The following is a 15,928-nucleotide window of genomic DNA, read 5'->3' as shown; positions in this document are numbered from 1 at the left end:
GTGTGGATTTGACGATGTGACGATGACGATGTGTGGATGTGACGATGACGATGTGACGATGTGACGATGTGACGATGTGACGATGTGGCGATGACGATGTGGCGATGACGATGTGGCGACAAAGACGGACGGTCGCCGCTGTTGTTCCTGAAGCGGTCGAGCGAGGTCTGCGGCAACACGCCGCACGCGCCTGATGATGATTGCTTCAACGCGATACGTGACACACACAGACAAAGGTCCCCCGTGTAGCCTCATCAGACTGTTGGGGCAAGTGCTCGGTACAGAGTAGGCACACACACAAAGGTGCCCCGTGTAGCCTCAACAGACTGTTGGGGCAAGTGCTGGGTACAGAGTAGGTCCACACACACAAAGGTCCCCCGTGTAGCCTCATCAGACTGTTGGGGCAAGTGCTGGGTACAGAGTAGGTCCACACACAGACAAAGGTCCCCCGTGTAGCCTCATCAGACTGTTGGGGCAAGTGAGTAGGACAAGCGCGCGTATGCGCGCACACACACACACACTCTCTCTCACTCTCTGGACTCGCCCAACACACGTGTTCATGAGGATCTTGCTCCGGCGAGATGATTCGGGAAATGCTGCCGATGTACTGGCTCCCGCCGGAGGAACGTGGAATTTCCCTGACCAGGGCGGTACACGGGAGATTGACACCGATGCTTGAATGATTTGAGCGGCGGGTAATTGCACTCGTTGTTGGCTCAGAAGTCTGGTTTAAGTGACCTGGTTAAGCGGAATAGTTTAGCGACCTGGTTAACGAATCTGGTGAATCGATGTAGTTGTGTGATTTGATTAAGGCCTGGTTAGAGAGAGGGAGAGGCACCGCAAACTCCAAATGTACATCAAGTGTCAAGGTCGGCATTGAACCCAGAACCTCCTGGATACCAGGCGAGGAAGTTAACAATCTCGTCACCGAGGTCTGGTTTAAGCAGTCTAGTTAGGTGATCTGGCTAAGTGGTGTGGTGATTAAAATCCTGGCAATGATAAGTGATGGTGAAGATTTGCCTAAACTCAACTCCACTTAAATCCACTCAACTTAAATCCACTGAACTCCATTGAACTCCACTCCACACAACTCCAGTCAACTATACTCAACTCCACTCAACTTAAACCCACTAAATTCCACTCAACTCCACTCCATTCAACTATATTCCACGCAACTCTGGTAAGCTATACTCAACTCCACTCAACTTAAACCCACTCAATTCCACTCAACTTAAACCCACTCAACTCCACTCAACTTAAACCCACTCAACTATACTTAATGCCACTCAACTCAATTAAACTCCACTTAACGTAAAACCACTCAACTCCACTCAACCTGACTCCACTCAACTATACGCCATGCAACTCCGGTCAACTATACTCAACTCCACTCAACTTCAACACACTCACCTCCACTGAACTTTTAACCCACTCAAACTCCACTCAACTAAACTCAACTCCACTCAACTTAAACCCACTCAACTCCACTTCACGCAACTATACTCAACTCCACTCAACTTGAAACCCACTCAAACTCCACTCAACTATACTCAACTCAACTCCACTCAACCTAAACCCACTGAACTCCACTTCACGCAACTATACTCAACTCCACTCAACTCCACTCAACTTTATACCCACTCAACTCCACTTCACACAACTATACTCAACTCCACTCAACTTGAAACCCACTCAAACTCCACTCAACTATACTCAACTCAAATCCACTCAACTTAAACCCACTCAACTCCACTCAACTACAGTCGACTACCACTCAACAACGACCACACACGCCACTAAACACAGCTCAGCTCCACTCAAATCAAAAGTCAACTCCGCTAAAGCTCACGAACAACTCGCCTCCGCTGAACGCCACACGTGACCCTCCTCTCGACTCGACTCCATGAATACTCCACTCCAGTCGGATCCACTCTACTCCAGTCGGATCCACTCCACTCCAATCGGATCCACTCCACTCCAGTCGGATCAACTCCACTCCAGGCGGATCCACTCCACTCCAGTCGGATCCACTCCGCTTCGCGTTTTTCGCGCGGCTCCTCCGCCGGGCGGGGCCGCGGCTGCGCGCGCCTCCACAAGGCGGGGGATGGGGCAAAGTGTGGGGAGGGAGTGGGGGGAACTGGAATGGAGGGAGGAATGGGGATGGAGGAGAGGAGGAGACGGAAGGGGAGAGGATGGGGAGGAGCGGTGAGTGGAGCGAAGAGATCGAGGGATGATGGAGAGAGGGAGGGGAGTTGGGGAGAGAGGGAGGGGAGTTGGGGAGGGAGGAGGGGTTAGGGGGGGGAGGAGGGGGCAGGGGAGGGAGCCAGGAGGGTCCCGTAGCCGCACTTCGCTCCAGCGATTCGGAGCGCGGCTTCTCCACGGTGGTGGTGGCGGCGCGGATGGTGGTAGGAGGTGGTGGTGGAGAAGCCGTGAGCGGACACACACACACACACACGTGTACACACACACACACGCTTCTACACACGTGTACACACACACAGACACGTGTACGCACAACAACAACCGCCATTCGCCACTAAGTGGCGGTGACGTCACCACGACGCTTGTGCCAGGCTATGTGCACCTTGAGGCCACACACACACACACGTGTACACACACACACGTGTACACACACACACACGTGGAACGCGAGGAGGGGGGGAGAGGAGACACCATGGCCACGCATTGCCGCGCCGCGCGCGCTGCCTTTTCCGTAACAGCTCCTCCTGCTGCTGCCCCTACAAGTGACTACTCCGTCTACAGCTGCTGCCCCTACGCGTGACTACTCCGTCTACAGCTACTGCTGCCCCTACGCGTGACTCCTGCTGCTGCTGCCCCTACGCGTGACTCTTCCTGCTGCTGCTGCCCCTACGCGTGACTACTCCGTCTACAGCTGCTGCCCCTACGCATGCCTCCTGCTGCTGCTGCCCCTACGCGTGACTACTCCGTCTACAGCTGCTGCCCCTACGCGTGACTACTCCGTCTACAGCTGCTGCCCCTACGCGTGGCTACTCCTGCTGAAGCTGCCGCTGCTCCCCCATGCGTGACCTACTGCTGCCCCTACGTGTGACTACTTCTCCTGCTTCTGCCCCTACGCGTGACTGCTGCTCCCGCTGCCGCTGGGCGCACGGGGAGCCGACGAGGAGGAGAAGGGAGGAGGAGGGAGGAGGAGAATGAGCACGGAGCGACCCGCGCCTGCTCCGCGCTCCGCGAGCCGAGGCGCGGCGTCGTTCCGTGCGGAGTCGCCGGCGTGGCGCAGCCCGGACAGCAACGGCTGCGTGAAGGCCGCGTCCTGTGACGAGGAGCAGCAGCAGGAGCAGCAGGACGAGGAGGAGGAGGAGGAGAACGAGGAGGAGGTGGAGCGCCGAGACGTCGCGAGCCCAGCCCGGGGGAGTCGCTGCCCCGCACTCCTCTGCGTCGCCGTCGCCGCCGCCGCCGCCGCGGTCGGCACTGTCATACTCCTGGGCTGCATCTCCTCCTCCATCTCCTCCTCCTCATCATCACCATCATCACCGCCACCATCGGCGACCTCCTCCACTATCGCCACGGCCACCACCAGCGGTGGCAGCGTGCTGCTGACGCTCAGCATGCGGGTGGAGGCCGCGCTGCGCGCCACGTGCCCCACCCTGGTGCCTCTGCTCGGCCTCGTGGGAGCTTTCTTCTGGCTCTCGCTGTGGCTCACCCGGCGTCGTCGACGCCACGGCGGCTCCCCCGCTGCTCCGCGGCGGGGAGACGAGCAGGACGACGAGCAGGAAGACGACGAGCAGGACGACGACGAGGACGACGAGGAGCGCGCTCGAGGCGTGGGCGCGCCAGGCGGAGACGACCACCACCACCACCACCACCACGCCGCCGCCGCCGGCTTCATCCCTCGCCTCGCCGCCGCCTGCTGCGTTGCCGAGGCGACCCTGCAGCTGTGCGCGCGCAGCGAAGCCCTCGCGGCGACCCTCTCCGCCGCGCTGCCCCCCCTGCTCGCGGCCTCCGCCTGGCTCGCGCCCGCGCCCCGCGCCGTGCCGGCCCCGCACCGCGCGGCCCTCGCGGCCGCCACGGCGGCGGCGCGTCTCGTGGCGCTGTGCGCCCTCGACGCAGCGCCCGTGCGCGCGCGGCCCTACGCGGGCTACGCGAGCGCCCTCGTCGGCTCGCTGCTCGCCGCGCGGCTGCGGCGCTCGGCGCTGCTGCTGCGTCTCGCCTCGGGCCGGCGGGGCCGAGGGGGCCGAGGGGGTCGCGGCGCGGGTGTCGATGAGGCGGCGGCGGCAGCGGCGGCGGCGGTGGCGGTGGTGGTGGTGGGGGGAGAAGCGGCGAGGAGAGGAGGCAGGGCGGGGGTCTCGGGCAGACCGTGCGCGTTCGTCTCCTCCTCCTCCTCCTCGTCGTCGTCGTCCAACGTGGCGATGTCGGCGCTGAGGTCGAGACGTCGGTCGAGTTCGTTCGTCTCCAGCGACGCCATCCCAGGGGTCGGTGCCGCCGCTGCTGCGGCTGCTGCTGCGGCTGCTGCGCACGGAGCCGCGGGCGGACGCCTCCATCGGAGGACGTCGCTACCCTGCGCGCAGTGGGGACCGGTGAGGCTCGGGGCACACTCGACACGCGTGTGTGTGGTGTGTGTGTGGTGTGTGTGTGGTGTGTGTGGTGTGTGTGTGTGGTGGTGTGTGTGGTGTGTGTGGTGTGTGTGTGTGGTGGTGTGTGTGGTGTGTGTGTGTGGTGTGTGTGGTGTGGTGGTGTGTGTGGTGTGGTGTGGTGGTGTGTGTGTGTGGTGTGTGTGGTGTGTGTGGTGTGTGTGTGGTGTGTGTGTGGTGTGTGTGTGGTGTGTGTGGTGTGTGGTGTGGTGGTGTGTGGTGTGTGTGGTGTGTGTGTGTGGTGGTGTGTGTGGTGTGTGTGTGTGGTGTGTGTGGTGTGGTGGTGTGTGTGGTGTGGTGTGGTGTGTGTGGTGTGTGTGTGTGGTGTGTGTGGTGTGGTGGTGTGTGTGTGTGGTGTGTGTGGTGTGTGTGGTGTGTGTGTGGTGGTGTGTGTGGTGGTGTGTGTGGTGGTGTGTGTGTGTGGTGTGGTGGTGTGTGTGGTGTGTGTGTACTCACCACCAACACCACGTGTGTGTGTGTGGTGTGTGTGGTGTGTGTGGTGTGTGTGTGGTGTGGTGGTGTGTGTGGTGTGTGTGTACTCACCACCAACACCACGTGTGTGGTGTGGTGGTGTGTGTGTGGTGTGGTGGTGTGTGGTGTGTGTGCTCACCACCACCACGAGTGTGTGTGTGTGGTGTGTGCTCACCACCACCACCACCACGTGCGTGTGGTGTGTGCTCACCACCAACACCACTTGCGTGTGGTGTGTGTGTGCTCACCACCACCACGACTGTGTGTGTGTGTGGTGTGCGTGTGCTCACCACCAACACCACCACGAGTGTGTGTGGTGTGTGTGTGCTCACCACCACCACGAGTGTGTGTGTGTGCTCACCACCACCACGTGCGTGTGGTGTGTGTGGTGTGTGCTCACCAAAAACACCACGTGTGTGGTGTGTGTGCTCACCACCACCACGTGTGTGTGGTGTGTGTTTGCTCACCACCACCACCACCACGTGCGTGTGGTGTGTGTGCTCACCACCACCACGCGTGTGTGTGGTGTGTGTGGTGTGTGTGGTGTGTGCTCACCACCAACACCACGCGTGCGTGTGGTGTGTGTGTGTGCTCACCACCACCACGCGTGTGTGTGGTGTGTGTGTGCTCACCACCAACACCACGTGTGTGTGGTGTGTGTGTGTGTGTGCTCACCACCACCACGCGTGTGTGTGGGGTGTGTGTGCTCACCACCAACACCACGTGTGTGTGGTGTGTGTGTGTGTGCTCACCACCACCACGCGTGTGTGTGGGGTGTGTGTGTGTGCTCACCACCACCACGCGTGTGTGTGGTGTGTGTGTGTGCTCACCACCACGTGTGTGTGGTGTGTGTGTGTGTGCTCACCACCACCACGCGTGTGTGATACTCGCCACGCAGTGGGGTCGTGTCGCGCCCGGCAAAACCTCCTCGCGTCTCTCCGCGTGGCTCGTTGATGTCACTGCTCCTGTTGCGCTGATGATGATGCTGATGATGCTGCTGATGACGCTGCTGATGATGCTGCTGATGATACCGATGATGATGGGCCTATGGGTTCTCATCCAGGGCCGGATCAAGGCGTGGGGTGGGGGCTTTAGGGGCTGCAGCCCAGCGGGGCCTCCACCAGCTGGAGAGGGCCTCCAGAGATGAAGTGAAAAGTGACTTCACTTGTGAATGCTGAATTGTATTTGTTGTTAGCTATTGTAAATATAATATATTTTTTCTATTTAATTTTGTTTCCCTTTTGCAAATATTACTGGGGGGGGGGGGCACACAGTAATTGTAGCCTAGGGGCCGACGAAATCTTAATCCGGCCCGGTCTCCATGTCCGTGCGTGGGTCCCAATGTGAACCCATAGCTCTCTATGCGAGGCTATGGGGGTCTCTGTGTGCTACAAGTCTCTATGCCAGTCTGTGGGTCTCTATGCCGGTCTATGAGTCTCTATGCCAGTCTGTGGGTCTCTATGCCGGTCTATGAGTCTCTATGCCGGTCTATGAGTCTCTATGCCGGTCTGTGGGTCTCTATACCGGTCTATGCGTCTCTATACCAGTATATGGGTCTCTATGCCGGTCTATGGGTCTCTATGCCGGTCTGTGGGTCTCTATGCCGGTCTATGGGTCTCTATACCGGTCTATGCGTCTCTATACCAGTCTATGGGTCTCTATGCCAGTCTATGGGTCTCTATGCTGGTCTATGGGTCTCTATACCGGTCTATGAGTCTCTATGGCGGTCTATGGGTCTCTATGCCGGTCTATGCGTTTCTATACCGGTCTATGGGTCTCTATGCCAGTCTATGAGTCTCTATGGCGGTCTATGGGTCTCCATGTGAGTCTGTAGATCTCTGCTCCGTACGGCTAATTATGTCAATGCAGAGCTACAGCCGGAACATCCAGCTGGTTGACATGCGGGGTGATTGCGTCTGGAGTAGCGGAGGCGTGATCGTCGCTGCTGCTGCTGCTGTGATGATGATGATTCGTTTGGACAGATCTCTGTGTGGGCCCATGTGTCTCCACGTATGTGCGTGGGTCCCAATGTGAATCCATAGCTCTCTATGCCAGTTATATGGGTCTCTATGCTGGCCTATGCGTCTCTATGGCGGTCTATGGGTCTTCTATGCCAGTCTATGAGTCTCCATGCCGGTCTATGGGTCTCTATGCCGGTCTAGGAGTCTCCATGCCGGTCTATGGGTCTCTATGCCAGTCTATGGGTCTCTATGCTGGTCTATGGGTCTCTATGCCGGTCTATGAGTCTCCATGCCAGTCTATGGGTCTCTATGCCGGTCTATGGGTCTCTATGCCGGTCTAGGAGTCTCCATGCCGGTCAATGGGTCTCTATAACAGTCTATGGGTCTCTATGTCGGCCTATGGGTCTCTATGCCGATCTATGAGTCTCCATGCCGGTCTATGGGTCTCTCTGCCGGTCTAGGAGTCTCCATGCCGGTCTATGGGTCTCTATGCCAGTCTATGAGTCTCCATGCCGGTCTATGGGTCTCTATGCCGGTCTAGGAGTCTCCATGCCGGTCTATGGGTCTCTATGCCAGTATATGGGTCTCTATGCCAGTCAATGGGTCTCTATGGCTAGTGATGTTGGTGCAGAGCAACAGCTGTCACGTCAAGGGTGGTTGAACGAGCCGAGGGAGTGAATCATCATCGCTGCTGCTGCGTCTCCTCCTCCTACTGCGACTTTTCGTGTTTTGTAAACCGGAGCACTGAGTCCACGTTACTCGCTCCAAGGGTCCTCTGCTTGATGTGTGGTGAGCCGTAGTCACTGCACAATGTGTGTCCGCTCACCAACTCGCTCGCTCACCAACTCGCTCGCTCACCAACTCGCTCGCTCACCAACTCGCTCGCTCACCAACTCGCTCGCTCACCAACTCGCTCGCTCACCAACTCGCTCGCTCACTCACCAACTCGCTCGCTCACTCACCAACTCGCTCGCTCACTCACCAACTCGCTCGCTCACCAACTCGCTCGCTCACCAACTCGCTCGCTCACCAACTCGCTCGCTCACCAACTCGCTCGCTCACCAACTCGCTTACTCACCAACTCGCTCGCTCACCAACTCGCTCGCTCGCTCACCAACTCGCTTACTCACCAACTCACTCGCGCACTCACCAACTCGCTCGTTCACTTACTCACCAACTCGCTCACTCACCAATTCACTCGCGCACTCACCAACTCGCTTGCTCACTTACTCACCAACTCGCTCGCTCACCAATTCGCTCACTCACCAATGCGCACTCACCAACTCGCTCGTTCACTAACTCACCAACTCGCTCACTCACCAACTCGCTCGCTCACCAACTCGCTCACTCACCAACTCACTCGCGTACTCACCTACTCGCTCGTTTACTAACTCACCAACTCGCTCGCTCACCAACTCACTCGCACACTCACCAACTCACTCGCACACTCACCAACTCGCTCATTCACCAACTCGCGCGCTCACCAACTCGCTCACTCGCTCACTCACCAACTCGCTCACCAACTCGCTCGTTCACCAACTCATTCGCGCGCTCACTCGCACGTGCCCGGGAGCTCGCTCAGTCATTCACTCACCCAACTTACACAGAAGCTCACTTCGCTACAGACCACTCACTCACTCAGACCACCGACTCACCCATTCATCAAGCCACTCACACAACAGCACACAACTCACCAGTCACCCACTCACTCATCATTCACTCACTCACTTACCATTCACTCACTCATTCACCATTCACTCATTCACTCACCATTCACTCACTCACCATGCACCCAATCACTCACCATTCACTCACTTACTCACCATTCACCCACTCACCATTCACTCACTTACTCACCATTCACCCACTCACCATTCACTCACTCACTCACCATTCATTCACTCACTATTCACTCACTCACTTACTCACCATTCACTCACTCACCATTCACTCATTCACTCACCATTCACTCACTCACCATGCACCCAATCACTCACCATTCACTCACTCACCATTCACCCACTCACCATTCACTCACTCACCATTCATTCACTCACCATTCACTTACTCACTCACCATTCACTCACTCACTCACCATTCACTCATTCACTCACCATTCACTCACTCACCATTCAATCACTCACCATTCAATCACTCACCATTCACTCACTCACCACTCACTCACCATTCACTCACTTACTCACTCACCATTCATTCACTCACTCACTCACCATTCAATCACTCATCATTCACTCACCATTCACCCACCATTCACTCATTCACCATTCACTCATTCACTCACCATTCACTCACTCACCAACCATTCACTCACTCACCATTCAATCACTCACTCACCACTCACCATTCACTCACTCACTCACTCACCACTCACTCACCACCATTCACCCAATCACTCACCACTCACCATTCACTCACTCGCCACTCACTCACGACTCGCCACCATTCACCCAATCACTCACCACTCGCCCAATCACTCACCAATTCTGGTGAAGTGTCCAGATGGTTATAGACAAGAACCGGTTTCGACATCCAGGGTCTCATCAGCAGCAGGAGTCAAGACTCTCCGCTAGAACCCGCTGCCGGTGAGCTGCCCCAGACGGCGTTCTGCAGTCTCAGCACCGCTCCAGCGGGGGGGGGGGGGGGGGGGGGTTCCGCTAAGCCGTAGGCCAACGCTGACGGGATGCGTCGAGGAATACACCCTCGAGCGAAGTAGACGCGGGCGTCGGGGTTGGTGGGTTGGTGTGGGATGGGGTGGTGGCGGGTGGCGGGCGGGTGGGGTGGGGTGGGGGGGGCATGGCGGATGGCCTCTCGATTTATTTATTTGCCGTGTTGACTTTTAATCGGCGCGTCCAGGCGGCCTCCGATGCCTCCTCCAGCTTAGAAGCCCCCCTGAAGTCCCCCGTCGCGTTACCAGTTGCGGAGAGGCCTCACGTCGAGTTAAGTTGGGGGTAGGGGGGTGGAGGTGATGGGGGTAGTGGGTGGGGGAGCATTCAGTAAAAACTTGAAAGAGTTCAGTTACGTGGAGACCCCGAAGTTAAGTGGGGGGGGAGGGGGGTGTTGCGCTACGTTTGAGATTCATTGGCACGCGGAGTGAGTGACTCCACGCTCACTCTTTCTCTCTCGCTCTCTCTCTCTCTCATGCCCCCTCATTTTCACGCTCTCCCTTGCTCCGGCAGTACATTTACTAAAATTGGAACGATGCAGAGAAGATTAGCTTGGGCCCTGCACAGATTCGTGAAGCGTTCTCTCTCTCTCTCTCTGTCATCCTCGCTCTCTCTCTCTCTCTCATTCTTGCTCTGTCGTGGTTTTTTTTACGATCAAGGAAACAAGAAGATGCTCGGTGTAGTCGGCACTTCGCTTCATTCATCATTTCGGTTTTTTTTCAATGCTCTGCTTTATGTAAACCACCCCCTCCCCCCCCCCTTTTTAAATGAAAGATTTCACGAAAGATTTCACGCTCTGCTCTTTCTTACCCCTTCCCTTTCTCTCTACCCCCCTCTCTCTACCCTCCTCTCTCTCTATACCCCCCTCTCTCCCTACTCTATGTATATGTTCCCCTTGTTTTCTATGTACATATTTTCTTACGACGACAAGTACTGCATCTGTACCCAGCCCTTCTCGCAGCCCTACGGCCTCCGACGGGCAGCTCAGATCTGCCATGCAGATCTCTCTACCGTCATCTGCCACTGAGCACACAGCCTCCTCCAGCGCCCACTGCTCCTTGAAGGCCGGCACGGCGTGGGTCAGCCACGCACGGCGGAACTCCGGCCCACTCATCCTGGCTCCGACCAGAGCGCGGGAGATGCCCAGGCTGCTGGCCGGACGTTGGCCCCTCCAGGGCCACCTTCCTCGCCCTGTACACGGCGAGCTTGGTGTAGCCGAAGAGCACGTTGACCGGCCCCTTGAAGATGTTGGGGTCCGTCGCCCTTCGGGTATCCAAGATGAGGACCGTCGGGAGAAGTGGAGGCTGAACCTCAGGAGGATGTTTCTCAGGACCTTGAACACAGCGAGTCCAGGCTCTTGCACTCCACGTATTGGTGCGCCACCGTCTCCACTTTACCGCAGAACCGGCACTCCGGGGACGTGTCGGTGAAGCGCGCCAGGGAGGCGGTGACGGTGCCATGGGCGATGCTCCAGCTGAGGTCGCCGACGCGGTTGTACGTCGGTCTGCAGTAGAGTTGCCTCCAGCCGAGGCCTCTCCGGAGAGACGCAGGGCAGGGCTCTCCTCCAGGCGTGGTCCTTGTGGCTCCTCAGGGTGTCCTGTTGGTGAAACCGGACCATGTAGGAGTAGAGCACCTTCCTCTTTACATTTGCGAAGGCCACCTCCGGCAGGTCTTCCAGCCGGCACAGGTTGTGATCCGCCTTCGTTTGTCGGCATTGGCGATGCAGTGGCACGACTGAGAGCTCCGGTGGAGGGGGATCGAGAGGGCCTCGTCATCCCCAACGCCGATGGGGACGGCATTCTCCCCGCAGCCGCTGAGAAGGCCCCTTGGCTCCGGCCAGGATCCGGGCAGCCACCCGGAGCGACTGCAGCCCCCCTGTCTTTGTGGCCATGTCTGCTGGCCCGAGCCACCAGCCCCGTGTTCCAGGCTCCACCAGATCTCCCATCCTGGTGAGCCGCGCGTTGGCGAGGCGCCTCTCCATGCCGGGGGTGGCGGCGGTGGTGGATGGCAGCTTTGTCTGTGGGTTCCTGAGGATCGGTTCGAAGACCAGATCCTCGGCCGATCGCGGCTGGTTCAGCCTCCTGACGGCGAGGGAGCTCCGTGTCTGCAGGACGCTCCTGGTAGGAAGGTGGCAGCTGTCCCAGTGGGAGGCCCTGCAGGTCTCATTCTCGAGTACCACGCACGTGTCGGTGATGTGCAGCGCGTCTTGTTTCAATGCTGGGGAGCCGGACAAGCCCCTCTCTGTACCAGCGTGGACGGCACCACCCCACGTGTTCACCTTCTGAAGCGCTCGCTCGTCACCGTGACGTGCGCGATGACCATCACCACCACCACGTGACTTTTATTTCGTGTTGTGCGCAGTGCTTTAAAGCGCCACAGCAGCGTGGATTTACAGCGTTTGTTTATTTGTGTTGCTGGTGACTTTGTGTGTTTGTGTTGCTGGTGACTTTGTGTATTTGTGTTGCTGGTGACTTTGTGTTCATTTGTGTTGCTAGTGACTTTGTGTGTATTTGTGTTGCTGCGACTTGTTTTATTTGTGTTGCTGGTGACTTTGTGTATTTGTGTTGCTGGTGACTTTGTGTATATTGTGTTGCTGGTGACTTTGTGTTTATTTGTGTTGCTGGTGACTTTGTGTTTATTTGTGTTGCTGGTGACTTTGTGTTTATGTGTGTTGCGGGTGACTTTGTGTATGTGTGTGTGGTGTCTTTGTGTGTATGTGTGTGTGTGTATTTGTTGTTATTTGTGTTTTGCTGGTGACTTTGTGTTTTTGTTGTTGCTGGTGACTTTGTGTAGTGTGGTGATGGTGACTTTGTGTTTATTTGTGTTGCTGGTGACTTGTGTTTATTTGTGTTGCTGGTGACTTTGTTTGTATTTGTGTTGCTGGTGACTTTGTGTTTATTTGTGTTGCTGGTGACTTTGTGTTTATTTGTGTTGCTGGTGACTTTGTGTGTATTTGTGTTGCTGGTGACTTTGTGTATTTGTGTTGCTGGTGACTTTGTGTATTTGTGTTGCTGGTGACTTGTGTTATTTGTGTTGCTGGTGACTTTGTGTTTATTTGTGTTGCTGGTGACTTTGTGTCTTTCATATCGAAATCGCCTCCAGTGCTGTTGTTGCTGGGGCAATAACAGTTGTTTTAAATTAAAAAAAAGTATCTCTCTCTGTCTCTCTCATTCTCACTCTCTCTATCTTTTTTACGATCAGAAGAAACAAAAGATGCTCGTGTAGTCGGCACTTTGCTTCGTTCATCATTTCGGTTTGTTTTAGTTTTCAATGCTTTGGCTATACGTGCCCCCCTCCCCCCTTATTAAATGAAATATTTCACGCCCTTCTCTCCTCCTTCTTACCCCCTCCCTCTCTCTTCTACCCCCTCTCTCCCTACTCTATGACTATGCTCCCCCTGTTTTTCTATGTGATGTTTGTAAAAACAAAGAATAATTCTCTCGCTCTCTCCGTGTGTCTGGAGAACTCGGGCCGAGTTCAAAGTGCAGAGGCAGTAAACGAGCAGAGTAGCTGCGGCGTATTGGAAAGCGCTCTCCTCCTCCTCTCTCTCTCCTCCTCCTCTCTCCTCCTCCTCTCTCTCTCTCCTCCTCCTCCTCCTCTCTCTCTCTCCTCCTCCCTCTCTTCCCTCTCTCCTCTCCTTTTTCCCCTCCTCTCTCCCTCCTCCTCTCTCCCCTCTCTCCTCCTCCTCTCTCCCCTCCTCCTCTCTCTCCTCTCTCTCTCTCTCCTCCTCCTCTCTTCCCTCTCTCCTCTCCTCTTTCCCCTCCTCTCTCCCTCCTCCTCTCTCCCCTCCTCCTCTCCTCCCTCTCTCCTCTCCTCTCTCTCCTCTCGCTTTCTTTTTTTTACGATCAGAGGAAACAAGAAGATGCTCGGTGTAGTCGGCACTTTGCTCCGTTCATCATTTCGTTTTTTAATGCTTTGCTTTATGTAACCCCCCCCCCTCCCTTTAAATTAAAGACCCAACAAAATATTATTTTTTCTGCTCTCCTTCCCCCTCTCCTCTCTCTCTACCCCCCTCTCTGCCTCTCTTCTCTCTCTACCCCCCTCTCTTCCTACTCAATTTCGCTCTCGCTCACTCTCTCGCTCTCTCGCTCTCTTTTTTGTAACTACGACAAGTGCTGCATCTGCACGCAGCCCTTCCCACAGCCCTACGGCCTCCGACGGGTAGCTCACAATCTACATGCACAGAGCTCTCTACCGTCATCTGCCACCGAGCACACGGCCTCCTCCAGTGCCCACTGCTCCTTGAAGGCCGCACGGCGTGGGTCAGCCGTGCACGGCGGAACTCCGGCCACACTCCCTGGCTCCGACCAGAGCGCGGAAGATGCCCAGGCTGCTGGCCGGACGTTGCCCCTCCAGGGCCACCTTCCTCGCCCTGTACACGGCGAGCTTGGCGTAGCCGAAGAGCACGTTGACCGGCCCCTGAAGATGTTGGGGCTCTCTCTCACTCACAACGACGTCCCGCGGAAGAGTGACCCACAGAGCCAGCATCGAGCCTCGACTCCCCTCCCCTCCACCACCACCACAGTGAGCGGCCCCCGACAGCCCGTGGAATTAGATCTCAAAGCACTGCTTCTGAGTCCCGTTCTGGGGTTGGGGGGGGGCACCGTTCCCTCTGAGCCCCCCAACTCTCCCCCGAGCCCCCCACCCCGCCCCCTGCCTCTACAGGACGACGTTTTAGCCGCATGGCCCGGGTCGTCTCTGGTTGGAGATGTATCTAAATATAGATATAGGTGATGCTGCTTGTGTGTTATAGTGTGTTTGTGGTGTTGCGTGCTATTGTTCTGTGTGTGTTTGCAGTGTGTTATTGTTGTGTTGTGTAGCGATGCGTGCTGTTGTTGTGTTTGTGATGTGTGTTTGTAGTGCGTTGTTAGCGTGTCGTGTGTTTTATGGTGTTGTGTGTTAGTGTTGTGTTGTAGTGTTGCGTATTTGTGTTGTGTGCATGTGTTAGTGTGTTTGTAGTGCTGTGTTAGGTGCTCGCTAACAGCACTTGCCCCTACAGTCTGTTAAGGCTATACGGGGGATCTTTGTCTTTGTCTTTGTAGTTGCTGTGTGTTATTGTTGTGTGGTTAGCGTTGCGTATGTGTGTTTTGTGTCGGTGTGGTGTGTGTTTGTAATGTGTGTTAGTGTGTTTTTAGTGTTGTGTGTTATTATGGTGTGTTAGTGTGTGTGTAGTGTTGTGTGTGTTATTGTTGTGTGATTAGTGGTGTGTGTTATTGTTGTTGTGATTAGTGGTGTGTGTTAGTGGTGTGTGTTAGTGTTGTGTGTATTGGTGGTGTGTATTGGTGGTGTGTGTGGTGGTGTGTGTTGGTGGTGTGTGTTATTGTTGTGTGTTATTATGGTGTGTTAGTGTGTGGTGTAGTGTTGTGGGTGTTATTGTTGTGTGATTAGTGGTGTGTGTTAGTGTTGTGTGTATTGGTGGTGTGTGTTGGTGGTGTGTATTGGTGGTGTGTTAGTGGTGTGTGTGTGTGTGTGAGTGTTGTGTGTTGATGATGTGTGCTAGTGTTGTGTGTTATTGTTGTGTGCGAGTGTTGTGTGTTATTGTTGTGTGTCAGTGGTGTGTGTTAGTGTTGTGTCTTAGTTTGTGTCTTAGTGTTGTGTGTCAGTGTGTGTGTCAGTGGTGTGTGTGTTAGTGTTGTGTGTTTATGTTGTGTGCTAGTGTTGTGTCTTTGTGTGTGTTAGTGTTGTGTGTTGGTGTTGTGTCTTAGTGTTGTGTGTTAGTGTTGTGTGTTAGTGTTGGTGTTGTGTTGGTGTTGTGTGTTAGTGTTGTCTGTGTTAGTGTTGTGTGTGCTAGTGTTGTGTGTTAGTGTTGTGTGTTAGTCTTGTGTGTGTTCGTGTTGTGTGTTGATGCTGTGTTTTGGTGCTGTGTGTTAGTGTTGTGTGTTACTGTTGGTGTTGTGTTAGTGTTGTGTGTCGGTGTTGTGTGTTGGTGTTGTGTGTGTTAGTGGTGTGTGTTAGTGGTGTGTGTGTGAGTGTGTGTGTTCGTGTGTGTGTGTGTGAGTGTGTCGTAGTGTTGTGTTAGTGTTGTGTTAGTGTTGCGTGTTCTCTGTTTACACACCGTGTAAACACAGAATCATCATCATCGTTATCATAGTTAGAATGCGTGTGGGTTGTATTACATCATGGGCTCTTTGCCATATTGTAGCAATACCGTGATTATATTGCAGTGATGATGATATTGTAATTCCGTGTCAGCCTTCATAGG

The 15,928-nt window shown here is 55.4% G+C and overlaps 1 protein-coding gene and 1 pseudogene across 1 annotated transcript in view; both read left to right on the top strand.

Moving 5' to 3' along the window:
• Positions 1–2,303: 2,303 nt before the first annotated feature.
• The window catches only part of PDE3A (phosphodiesterase 3A), a 175,915-nt gene continuing 162,290 nt past the window's right edge, over positions 2,304–15,928 (top strand). The window contains exon 1 of the mRNA XM_076054247.1: positions 2,304–4,556. Within this exon, the coding sequence (XP_075910362.1) occupies positions 3,174–4,556 (1,383 nt within the window). The 5' untranslated portion in view covers positions 2,304–3,173. The remainder of the gene's footprint in view (positions 4,557–15,928) is intronic.
• On the top strand, positions 10,228–10,317 carry LOC116956525 (U6 spliceosomal RNA; annotated as a pseudogene).

This window comes from Petromyzon marinus, chromosome 65, assembly GCF_048934315.1.
Source record: "Petromyzon marinus isolate PM22_M1 ecotype Great Lakes invasive population chromosome 65, UKy_Petmar_22M1.pri1.0, whole genome shotgun sequence".
NCBI lineage: Eukaryota > Metazoa > Chordata > Hyperoartia > Petromyzontiformes > Petromyzontidae > Petromyzon > Petromyzon marinus.
This window is presented reverse-complemented; position numbering and strand designations above follow the sequence as displayed.